General features: G+C 40.7%; 1 protein-coding gene across 1 annotated transcript in view; it reads left to right on the top strand.

Moving 5' to 3' along the window:
* Window positions 1–13424, top strand: part of pcp4b (Purkinje cell protein 4b) — a 37112-nt gene that overhangs the window by 19473 nt on the left and 4215 nt on the right. The window contains exon 2 of the mRNA XM_030408076.1: window positions 4318–4369. Within this exon, the coding sequence (XP_030263936.1) occupies window positions 4318–4369 (52 nt within the window). The remainder of the gene's footprint in view (window positions 1–4317; window positions 4370–13424) is intronic.

Genomic DNA, 13424 nt, shown 5'->3' with positions numbered 1-13424 from the left:
TAATCTTTTCCTATGATGAAAGCTTTAACAGCGGTGTGGTCCTGGTATTCCGTGCTGAAGTTTTTCCATCGGAGAAGGCTAGAAAGCAGCGGGGTTCAGCTGATAGTCGCCTTCTTCTTTTTTCGTGGATTAGATTTTCGTGGCCCTGGTAGACTTCTTCAAAAGGGAGGGAGATTGGTGGGACTTTGTGTGGATCAAACAACCGATAATGTTGTTTATAACCTTTGCACAGAGCCAGGCTACAGGTTTCCCCCCTTTTCCTGTCTTTATGTTATACTAAGCTAACCGTTGCTTGGCTGTAGCTTTGTTGAGCGAATATGGGAGTAGTATCGATCTTCTCATCTAACTCTTTGCAAGAAAGCAATAAGCGTTTCATGGTCGGATAGTTTGGTTTTTTGGTCATTACAGAGCTCGCTGAACTTATTTGACCGGAGCCTAACTGCTGCAGTGCTAACTCTCCCTCTCTCCACCTATTTTCTCTTTTTTCTCCCGACAAGAGGGGGCGATAAAAGAGTCGAATCTGGTCATTAATCTTCCCAATGCCAATGTTTGTATAAGTACATCTTAACTGCAGAGGGAGGTATTGATCCTGGTCTCCTCTCATCCTGCTCCTCCTCTTCACTACAGCAAAAAATCCTTTCAGCACAGCTCCCACCCAGACCGTGCGTATGAAAACACGAGCTGACAGCCCGTCTGCCAGCCGGCAATAAACTGCACAACTTGATGATAAGGAGAGTGACACTGTAATTTCTGTAATAATTTCACGTTAGATTTATTTTTTTTTCCCCTGCACAAACACGGTTAGGTTCAAATTGACACATTGATTATATGGGCACTCTCAACCCCCTCAGCCTCCTCTGCCATCAGACAGAAACCATAAACATGACAAAAAGTGTTTTATTAACGACATCCATTTTAACTTACGATCCAGTTTGCACAGTTTCTGGGAGTTTCCATATTGGGGAGCATTTCTTTCAGGGCGCCCTCTTTTAAATGCATGTACATGCTGAATGTTTTTCTCGAGGTTTGTGGCAGTGACAGAGCGTTGGAGTTTGGAGTTTTTACACTCCTTCTCGCTTATTTCCACCGGCTCCTTTGGTTGTGGCTGTGAAGATAAATGGGCCACCAAGGCAGTCCAGAACACAGGCCCAGGGACATCAATTATAAGGAACGGCTAATGCTGAATTAATTAGCATGGGCTGATGCGGAGGAGCAGCAAACAAGAGGATCACTTGATGTTATCAGGGTTTTAGCATGCATTAGCGCTGAACACTGGTGAACGACCTGCAACAAATCTCCATCCTTTAATGTCTGTAGATCAGTCTTAGCAGCTGCTAAACGTAGGTTAGCACAACCTGCCGGCCAATAAAAACATTCATTTTCACAGTTTAGTTTGTGACTGCTTTAAACAAATGTGAGATAAATTGTACGTGGATAGAAATGCCAATTTTATTTACCTTCCAACAGAGCCAGGCTAGTTGTTCTTCCCAAATTCCATATGTGGAATGTGTGCATTTATGCTAATACTAATGCTAAGATGTCTTGCTAACGTTATTTTCAAAACACATTTTATGATAAAACAACATTTTATGTTGTTACAGTACATGTGTGAAGAAAGGCTCCTGCACGTTTGGGTGACGTTTTGGGACACTCATATTTCTCATCAAGCACTGAAAAGTTGTAAAAAAATGTTTAGGGCTACACATCGTCTCAGCATCAACACTTATTCACATCGCATGATCTGCAATGTCCGTTAACAAGTCCTGCTACAGTGTTTTTTTTTCCTTGATACGAAATCTGAATTTGCACAGTTCTCATTGTCCATGACTAAACAAGAGAAGTTTAATATTAGACAATTTAGTCCGAATGGGTTCTTGGGAATTTGTTGCTTGTGAGTGACATGCAGGCTCTGCATACGCAGCAAACGTTCATGGACCATTTTTGATTAATGTATTGTATTTATTATAAGTGTTTTTTAAAATGCGCCTTCCTACAAAATCACCCCAATCATTCTGGAAAGATGAATTGATTCCAAACGGAGCGATCCAAGTTATCCCCTAGAAAATCCTGTATTTCTTTATGATGCAGTTTGAGGAGAACCAAAAACATCGCCATGTCAGTTTCTTTCTGACAGCGTGCAGCCCTTGAGTCTTTACATTAGCTGTCGTGACATCAGTGGCGGTCCTAGCTTGCATGAGTCTATGTGTATGAATGATCCAATATAGAATATAGAAATTCATCCTTTCAGCAGAACATATCTCCCCAGTGCCCCTTAATACCATGTGATTAATAAGATGCTGATGATGTAACTTCTCACCACAGCCCTTTCTCCTTCCTTCCTTTCCTCCATCAATCCTTGATCTTTGCCATACATTCTTCCTCTGGCTCCTTTATCATTCACTGTGATATCCCCCCTCTCTTTCTCTTGCTCTGCTGCATATTAAAAGCGGGATATAATATAATATGGCTCTAAGAATAGCTCTTCCTAATCTGCTCATTGTGATTGGGTGTCACTCTTGTACTCCTCTCTTAAGCGATATCTGCTACTTTACCCTTTCCACACCTCTAATGCTGCCGGCTCCTGTCCCGACCCTGCAGACCTCAGTGTAGAGATAGAGGGATTTCAGTTCAACTTGTTATATAACTTTTACATTTAAATAGAACAAAAAAAAAAACGACGTAAAAATGACCAACTATTGTCTCAGCAAAGTTCTTTAAAATGGCAAGTATCTTCCCTGTGAGGTGAAAACTCTTTGAGCTCCCTTGTCGTGACTCTATTTTTGAATGCATGTTGACAAACTCAGAAGAAATGTGTTAGACATACATTAACACAGCCACAATGCGTGTTATTTCTCTGGAGATTGGTGCCTATTTGCAGTTTAATAAGAGAGAAGCGAGCGTGTTTGGAATACAGAGGCGGTACGGCGTAGCAACGAAATGGCAGCAGAATAACCACAGTTGACATTTAGATAAATGTTGTTGCATTAGCATGTAAGAGTGTAATGATAATGTTATATCAGCTAAGTGTGGCTATGTATTTATGAGTATACAGGTATGACTTTGTGCTTCAGGCTGTGTAGAGCAGATGTTTGGTTGTTTTGTACCGTAGGTGGGTTTTCTTGTTCTCCTTTATATCCTCCGTATCTCAGTCTGGCCATTTTTTTTTTTTACACCTCTGTGTCTTTTGCTGTCGAGTGAATTTAAATGAGGGTGTGAATGTAATTTTTTCCCATGTGACCGAGAGGATCCAACACTGTATAATTGGTTTAAATTCTCACAGTTGGTCTGTTTAAGATGTGTGATTTCTTCCTCTCTAAAATGGCTTTATGATATTTCTGGATTAAACCCTTCTTATATGCAAACCTTAAACGTTTTATATCAATGTGTAATATATATTTTGTAATTTCATAAGCATTTTCATAAAAACCCTCTATTAAAGTACACTCATCATTTAATGATTAACATTGTTTTTTGCTCCTTGAATTTGACTGTAAATAGCGTATTGAATTACAGTATAATCCATGGCTGTACTCTGGCTAGAGTTTCTCAGTGGCGCATGAAGCCAGAAACGTTTGATGACCTGGGTAAAAAATCTTCTGCATCGCTTCTGAGAGCGCGGCACTGTTCTGAGCGGCTTGTTGTAAGACGTTATTCAAAGGTTAACTTGACTCAGTAGTGTCCATGGTTTAAGGAGCCCTTTTATATATTCTGGAAAACAACTGAGTTTAACATGCTTATGAAAACATACATGGTGATGCATCTGACAGCTTACATAACTCTCTGGTTTTGGACCTTCCCCACTTTTGTCACCCGGCAAAATAAGCACAGTAAAGCATGTATACAGTGGGAACTAGGTCATCGTCGCTTCCTGTCAGTGTGTCTCTGACCTCTGTTGGGTCACAGTGCCAAGATGTAGTAAACAGCGTCACCTCGGGCTCTGTTTCTCTCCTCGTGGTCGTACTGTATCTTATCTTTAGGGCCGTCAGCCTGCGGGGTCTCCTCTGCCCAGCTCATTTGGTCACAACAAGGGGACCCCCACTGGCTATAATACTTAAGAGTGGAGGCTTTTGGAGAGCGTGCGAGCAGATTAGGTGGCAGCTTAGCCCCCGGTAGATGTCAGAACAATCATGAGGACAAGACTTAATTAGCAAAAGGGCACAGAACAGTGGCGTGTGTTCAGCTCCTTTGATTACGATGACAGGACTGTGGGTTATTGTTGTGCTAAAAGTCTGGCGGATTTCCGTTCGAAGAAAATGTACCGTGGAAGGAAAAGTCCATCTTATACATGCTTTCTTTTTTGTCGTTTTTGCGTTGCAGAGACAAGGATCTGGAGCAGCTGCTGGCAACAACAAGACATCTGGAGAACAAGGTAAACAAAAAAACAACAAAACTTACATTATTTCCAAGACACCAAATTTTACCAACGTGACATTTCAACAACCTCCTAAAAGAAGCATTTTAAAGTCAGACGTATGCAGCACATTTAAAATCATATTTAAAAAGCACCAGCTGGACGACGGAAAGAGGGACAGAGAATGATGGAAGCGGAAAAGGATGGAGGAGGAAGGGAGGGTAAATGGACCACAGTTTACAGTACATGGATCGAATGTACCTGAGATGAGCTTTAAAAGCACAAATCACATGATTGACAGTAACAGTATCTGAAGGATGGCTGCCAGCAGAATCTACGTACGCACTCAGACATCCTGGCCTCGGAGCTTTGCGTCCGTCAGATCCCATGATAATCCGGCGGGGGTTCAGGGGTGTCATGTCATGGTTTACATGACACGGAGAACATTTTATTGCAGGCATCTGAATTGGTGAAGTTGTCTATGCTCCATGACTCATTAAGATGAATTATCATGTAGGAATTTTCAGCGTGCGTCCTGCCTCTGAGCAGTTCAACCCTGCTAATTATAGTTCGGTGTCGCAGAGATCATGTACCGTACCACTTTACGGTTTTCTTCTCAATCTCTCGACAAGGCTGACGGTTGCTCTCAGCGCTGATATTCTGACCCTGCTGGGCAAAATAATACAGACACCAGGGGGACAAAACCAAAATGACCATCTCGCCCTCTGACGATTGCCTCCCTGAGCAGAGATAGACTGCATGCATCACTTCTGTCCTCGGGGGAAATAAAGTTCGGCGCCATGCACCGAGTGCATTACAAATCATGTTTATTGTTTAGCTTTCTGTCATTAAACCTATCACCGCAAAGCAAATAAAGGCTTCAACGAGAAAACTAATATCTTCCCTGCTTTCACCTCCTATAAATCATGGCGGTGATTTGGTGTGTCGCCCTGACTCAGCACCGCAGATTGAAACAGTCTGAGATGGAAGCCAGGAGAATGGGCTGTTTGGATCTTATAACCTAGTGTGCCCTGTAATTTATTCAATAAATGCATTTGACTGCATTTATGTAGCAATTTTCTGGTCTGACCCACCACTCAATGTACTTTACAACCCATTCATACACACACACACATTCATACACTGGAGGCAGAGGCTACCACGTGAGGGTGCACCTGCTCATCCCATTCATAATTCACACCCACACACACACACACACACACACACACACACGGATCATCATTGGGAAAATACCTCATGAGCAATTTGGGTTTCAGTATATTGCCAAAGTACACTTTATCTTGTAGTTGCTACTTTATGAAAATAGGAACTTGTTATTCCAGTAATAAGAGCATTAAAAAGGTGCAATCTGTAAGAGTTGGCCACTGGTAAAGTTCACACTCAAAGCAAGTAAGAGGAAGTATATCACCAGAGTTACTGCTAACTGTAGCTGCCCTTAGCTAGTTAGCTCAGTTAGCCATGCAGTAAGTGGTTCTGACTGGGATCCCAGGACCAGGGAAGTGCTGGTGTTTACACTGCTTGGCATGCTAATTTCTGTAAAAGTTTTTGTTGATTTGTGAATGTTTTCAGCTAAAAATACTTGCATATACCTACTTTAAGTCTTCTACAAACTTACAATTTCAAGCAACAATGTCTTTGATTGTCCAAAGATCAAGTTTCTTACATGATACAGAAATATTGATGTGAAAAGATCTCACTTTGGAGTGATTTATTATATATATTATATATATATATATATATATATATATATATATATATATATATATATATATATATACTCTTTATATATATATATATATGTATATATACATATATATATATATATATGTATATATACTCTTTATATATTTATATATATATATATATATATATATATATATATATATATATATATATATATATATATATATACATACATATATATATATATATATATATACATATATACATATATATGAAGAGTCGATATAAACAGATCGACTGCAACCAAAATCACTCCAAAGTGAGATCTTTTCACATCAATATTTCTGTATCATGTAAGAAACTTGATATGATATATTTGCATTACAGCAAATGAATTAGTTTGGAATAAAATCTATTTCTTATATGATAAGACAAACATTTTGTCATCATATGTTAACATCATACGTTTAATTCATTGTCATTCTTTGAGAAAAAGAATGATGAGCTGAAAGTTCGAAACTGACATCATAATTTTTTTAACTGGTATTTCAGTTCATTTTTGAGTTAGGTCAGTACTGGGACATTTTTTGGGCCATTGTCGAGCATCTGTATCCGACTGTTACCCAACGCTCTGCACTGTATCCAGCACCGATGGCCCTAATCAACCCTCGTCAGTTTATAATAGTTAGTATGCTGACTCAATATCAGAGGGAGTCAGTGAGAGCGACTGTCAGAACAACCAGCACAGTGAATCAGTCATTTCATAAATCAAATCTATTATTTCTTTCTCTCCTCCCGTCTCCTTTTTATCTTAAATTAAAGGACCGTAATTACGCCAACGCATGGCAAAACAAAACCTTGCAGTAGCAGCTGCATCTTTCTGTCAGACAGACTCCATTTTTTTATTAAATTTCAATGGATTCACTGCAGTATAAAGAAAGATTGGACTTTTTCTTTGTTTGTTGCTTTACACTTCATGATTATGACAAAGACTGCTGTCCTGTTAAGCTCAGACTTTACAGTATAATGAGAGCGAGAGTTTGCTCTTTCTGTCTGGCTGAAGTATGGCTGAGATTCAAAGTGTTGTGCAGCTAATGATGTATATATCAAAACAGTCAGATACAAAGTAATGGGATATCATGCAACCTTGAACTCGCCTGACATGCTCGATTCCACTTTTAGACTAATGATCCTCCGGGGATCATTGTTCGCACTGCACCTTAAGAAAACTTCACCGACGCTAATTTAGAAGGTCACAAAAGGCACCGTTGACCTTCCTATATGCCATGTTGTGTGTATGTGACATGCTGCTGGGAGATTGGAAATGTAAGCGACAAAAATGTAATAAAGAAGGGCATAAAAAAAGAATTTAAACTCAAATGATATTTGATTTTTAATTTCAAGTGAGTGTAGTCTAACAGAGATGTAGTCGTGTCAGTGGCGTGAAATGCCACATTATTTGTGATTGAAGAAAAGGTCCTAACCAGGCTCATGCAGCCGCTGACCCAGCTTGAAAAAGAGAATAAAATCGCCCTATTAAACAGAGTCACCGTTCAGCAACGTTATTCACCAGCAGCAATTAATGGGATCCGGATTACACTCAAGCAGTTGGCCGAGTTGAAACGCTGTGTTGCAGGAGGCTCATTTTTCACTGCCTGTAGGATTCAGGTCTACCTTTCTATTCCCTTAATAAGAAGAGAAAGTGAAGTAAAGTACACAGCCTGCAGTACACACACACACACACACACACACACACACACACACACACACACACACACACACACACACACACACACACACAGCACTCCTTTGTTGTCTGACCTTGACAATTAATTTGATGCCTGGAAAAAACTGCTTTCCCAGCGTGTCTGAAGCGTGCCTCTCAATGTAGAGAGAGATTGGGCGAGGGAGAGAGAGCTCTTAGAGTGGGTGGGTGAGGAGGGAGCAACGCTGCTATTGACTCTCGCCCACTCTGCATACCCCCAGCACACAGTAGTCTTTAGAGACAACCTCTCACAGGCTCAAGGACAGCCACAGAGGGATGTATTCGTATTCACCGGAACTCATTATTGAGCTTGGTAGGTACGGGCACATGCAACCGTGACGCACCTCAGTGATGCAGCAAAGGCTGATAAGAGCAGTAACAGTGAAGTGGGGAGGATGGGAGTGTTTATTGTAAAGATAACGGCACAAGATTGATTGTTTATCAGATGGACACAATTGGATCTAAATTTCACCGCTTTGCTGCGTCAAGCTGTTTACTTTGAGACACAAATACAAAGTGGACAGGAGACAGGGGACAGTCAGTGTTTGTTCTTTAAGAAGGAAGGAGTGTTAAGAGGAGTCAGATCCTTTAGCTAGTAAAAGTGGCGAAACCACAGTGTACAAATACACAAGCAAATGTTAATCCAAACTAAATTGTACTCATTATGTAGAAAGGCCTCTTTCCCCGTATTATGTTGGAATACAAGAATGAAAATACTCACAAAACAAACTCCCTCACAGGCCTTTGTCCCCCAGAAAGCCTTTTAGTCTTCCTCTGACATTGGTCGACGTGGTTGGAGTCCAGATGTCGTGTGTTTGGGCCATATGCTCCACATGTTCACTGACCTCATGTGTCCAACACAACACAGACGGTCCCTGTCAGTGTAACAGCTGGGGCAGCGTGGGCTTACTACAGCTTTACATCATACAGTACAAACAGAGCACGCTGACAGGGACATTACAGGGAAACACTTGGTAATCCTTTGGTCTGATGCTATCATATGTGAATTAATCATCTGCTTATTCATGCAAGGAACCCCAGTCGGAAACTGCTCCATCTCTTAACGTGTCAGGCTTTCTGAGTATTGTTAAGGAACGTGGAACGTGGAAACTGCCACGCCAACAGCTCCTCCCCCCGCGCTTCCAACAGGCACAGGCGTAATTCCAAATTGGCTCACCTTAGAGATCAAAGTCATCCTTTTATAATTAGCTAGCGACAAGCTCTCAAAGTGAGGATGACCCATTTACTGCACACTTTTTTAATTAGCTTTACTGTACTCAATTATAGCCGTAATGAATTTGTCTTATTCTGTTAGATAGTGTTGGTAAATTCACACCGGATTGCTGTTTCAGAAGCATCCAGTGCTAGAAAGAGCTGCTGGAACCACACATTTCCTCTGAAGGTCTTTGAACATCCCACGACCGCGTCCAAGTAGGTTACACAGACGCTTCCAGCCCAAAGCAAAATAGGAGTTGACACACACTGAAAAAGGAGGCGCACAGTAGCAATCAATACAGAACCAGTCCTTGATGTGTATTTGTGTATCGATCACTGAGGTCTGTCTCACGCTTTGTTACCCCTCTGGCGTTTCAAGGCCTCAGGGGTCACTGATATTTTCTTGACTTTAACACACTGACTTTCAAACACCGGCAGGCACTGTACACATACACACGGACTCCCATGCATGGATACACACAAATAAAGTCAAACACTGAAGTATATTTTGCCACATATCCTCATATCTCAACGACACAATAGATTGTTTGCCAGTGACTCCCAAAACAACATATACGACTGGTGAAAGCATGACCCGCCCTGCTCTGCCTCTGATTGATTTACCCGGATACTTTTGCCCTAACCCTAAACAACCCCACCAGCAAAGACAACAAACAGGTACGAGCCAGTCAGAGGCAGAGTAGGGTTATAAATGGTTAATGTTTTGAAACACTCTCAGTTTGGTTAGGTTTAAGAAACAATCATGGTTCAGGTTAAAATAAGTGCATTAGTCACATAGGTGAAGTTATGTACATAGTTACATAAAGTTGTCTATGTGACATAAGTGTGTAAGTAAAATATTAAATTTAAGAGTAGTAAACTTTGGCTTTTGTGTCAAATGGGACACGAACAATGGTCTCCTGGGTGAAAGTCCTGTATTACACTGAGGTCGTTGCTCTTTATACTGCTTTACCTGACTTCCTTCTTTGCTACCATCATAAAAACTACGGCCACTAGAGGTCGCCGTCTAACAGTAAAGTTTAAAATGGGTCGTAATAAGCTGTATGCATAGATTTCCTACATGGAAATGTTCTTGGAAAGGAAAGTGTGGTCTTTTGAAGACATACCTCAGAGTCCTGATCCTTCAGCTTTGAATGGTGGATGTCTTATTCTTTACATTTTATGGCAACTTGAGTAAAAGCTGCCTCATCTCTGATAAATCTGTATTTGTAATATGGCGTGAGGTTTTTTTTATGAGAATAGCAAGGCAAGACAGATGGGAATTAAAATTAAAATAAAAAAAAAACAACCCAATCTCATAATAGCACCAGACAATGAACACATGAAAAAAAAACACTTTTATTTGTTTTGTTTAATTTAGCAAAACTGAAACATCGAGATATTGTACTTTCATCTACTAGATGAAATGGCCCTTTCCCCTGCACACATCTAATGTATTAAACTTAGAGGTCTGTTTGGAGATTCAATTGCAGAAAGTCACTGCACTTCCCATCTAACGCAGGTCATGTCTTCCAAGCCGCTATCCACTTAACGTGATTGTTTACTTTCATTTTCAGTCAAACTGGGTGGTTAAACACACAGATGGTTTTGAATTATGTCTGTTGTGTTGGTAATTTCTTGCAGTTAATGTGGGTACATTCATTATAGGGAATCTACAAGCTTCTTAACAAACGGCTTAATGAGACACATACTGTGTTGTGACCTGTGAGTCCAAAAAACAGATTGCTATTTGATTTGCAGTGCTGGATTCCTGTTAGTAAGGAGAGAAATCAAAATGCAGCTAACTTGTGAATTAAAAAACGAATGTAATGTCATGTATTTAGAAGCAGCTCCTGCAACTAATAAATAATGTTATAATCATAAGCATCACCAGCTGTTAAAATTTCCATTAGAATCTGATAATAGACTTCAACTTATCATTATCAAGTAACTGTTGATTTCAGACTATAATGGATATAGAATAATGAAACTATCAGCGTTAACATTGGTTCCCCATAAACCCTGCTATCACTATACAACTTTGTCTGCCACCCGGCACTCAGAATGTGTCCTGTGTTGTTGTCATTTGTGACTCCAAGGAAAATGGTAACGATCCAGTATTCTTTCCAAGTGGTATTATTGTTTGCACCGCTGTTGCAAAGACAAGCTGGGAAAAGTTGTCTGTTGCCACTTTAAATGATAGTTGTAAATGAAATACTGAACATAATAAAAGCCCATTACCAGGACCAAACTGATGTTTGTATCCTGCTCTGAAACTCAGTTTATTATGATATTGTTGAGCAGCTGTATTTTTTGTCAAGTGAATAATTTAGTTGATTTCGTTCAGAGTCAGTTGATTATTTCAGCGTTCAAGGCAGTTGTACAGAACATCTCACCATTTTAGAGCCCTTAATGTTTTGCAGGTATACAATAACGAGTGTCAGGGAGCATTCAGTCTCCGACCTGAGCTGTCAGGTGTTTCATTATCACCCCTGGCATTCAGGCCTTATTTCTGCCAACCATAATTACACTGCAGCCTGCTGAAATAATAAAAAAAGACTACTAAAACATTACCTTGATTTATTTTTTCTTTCTTGCAGAGAAAATACTGTCTCTTTTTATTTATTTATTTTAAAAAAAAGGAGCTAAACTATGCTGCAGATTTTGAGCCTCCAAGAGGAACGAGGGGACTATTTGCGACTGAACGTGCAAATGTGACCCGATGGAAATTTTTGTCACCGATTCATCACACTGCAGAGTCCAAGGCTCCAACAGAGTCCACATACTGGGTAAAACACTTTAATACCGAGTTTCACTTTAACTTCCACGATCCGTCTCTCTTGTCTCAAGGTCTAAAAGTCTTCCTTTAATGCGTCTCGTCCTCCGCTTCCACAAATCCCCCTCATGGCTCAACTAGTTTGAAGCAGTGAAATCAATAAGACGTCCCAGCTTTCACTGTGCTCCAGAGCAGCTTTTAAAAGACATTTTGAAACACAGCCAACCAAGGATGGTCTTATCATGTCGCTTATGACCCATTCCATCTTAAAACTATAGATAAAGTTAGCAACATACAGCATGTCATGTCTTAAGAGAGTAAATCCATTGAGCCTCAGACCTAGTGGCATTTGAGCTTCTATTGCAGCAAATAAATAAAGACATTTTTCTCCTCCGCGCTGAAAGCACAGTCAAGATGATCCAGAATGGCACTCTGACAGCAGATATTAGATTCCCATTAGGTGCAGACAGGGACACCGAAAGTGCTGCCAGAGGTAATAGGTTTGATAATCCGCTGTGTGTGTCGAGGAGGAGATGAATCCTCAAACTGAGGAGAACGATCCGTCATCGTCACACTCATCCACCGACTGCTGTCGTATAAAAATGGATGAAAATATGGACTCAACGCCTTTGTCAGGATGATGATGTGGTTCTTTTAAATGAACGCTTGTGATTCCCCTGAAATGTTTAACTGGACTTGAAAAATGGTCGGTTACAAAAACAATCACTGCTGACAGTTGTGCACTGCTTTAAAGGGATCACTTGAAGGAATGGAAACTAGATGGATTCGAAAGTAGCATGAATGTTCACCAACTCCTGCACCTCCATTATCTTGTGAGGTAAATGGATCCATGTGATCACAAATCCATCGTGCCAGACTTCAAGCTATGCGCTTGTTGTCGAACACAGCGATTCAACCGATCAACGTCCTTTGAGGAGCGACTGGCAGCTACGGAGGTGGTTAAGATCTGACGACCAGGGAGAGGAGCGAATGTTCGTTTGAAAACAACAATGGCAGCTCCTCAAGAGGTTAGCGTAGCTGCTATAGTGTCAATATTGTCAGAGCTGAAGAATACATTTCTTTGAAAGAAGAGCGAAAAACGGCACTGAAGGCCTTTCTTGATGTAAAAGATGTTTTTGCTCCTCTCTCAACTGGCTTCAGTGAGTGATTGATTTACCTCTCCTGCTGTTGATCCGATTGGTGGAAGTTAGCCCGTGATAGACAGATGGTTCATCCAATCACCTACTAAGTGTTTTCTGAAAGTGCCCGCCATTTTCCAAACAATTTCTAGCTGCGGATTGCCAAATTGTTCCGTGTATACAAGCATCAGGTTGTATGCACAGATTTGCATTTGCAGACTGAAAGAGGTACATTGTCTTAGAAAAGTAAATATTTTCAAAACAAGGCATGTTAAGTACCCTCCTGACATATGCACGACGGATAGTAGTAGTAGTACTTGTTGTTGCCATGCCATTATTCTAAAACCCCCAAGGTCAGAAAGATGTCGCAGTGGACCGAAAGCCCATTGGCTGACAGTGTGTTCTCCCAAGATCGCCAATTGCTCTGAAATGACAAACTCTCCCTGCAGCTAGTTCAATGACTGTTGGCCCTGT

Source organism: Sparus aurata, chromosome 2 (genome assembly GCF_900880675.1).
Source record: "Sparus aurata chromosome 2, fSpaAur1.1, whole genome shotgun sequence".
NCBI lineage: Eukaryota > Metazoa > Chordata > Actinopteri > Spariformes > Sparidae > Sparus > Sparus aurata.
The sequence above is the reverse complement of the archived record's forward strand: the minus strand, read 5'-3'. Positions and strand labels throughout refer to the sequence as shown.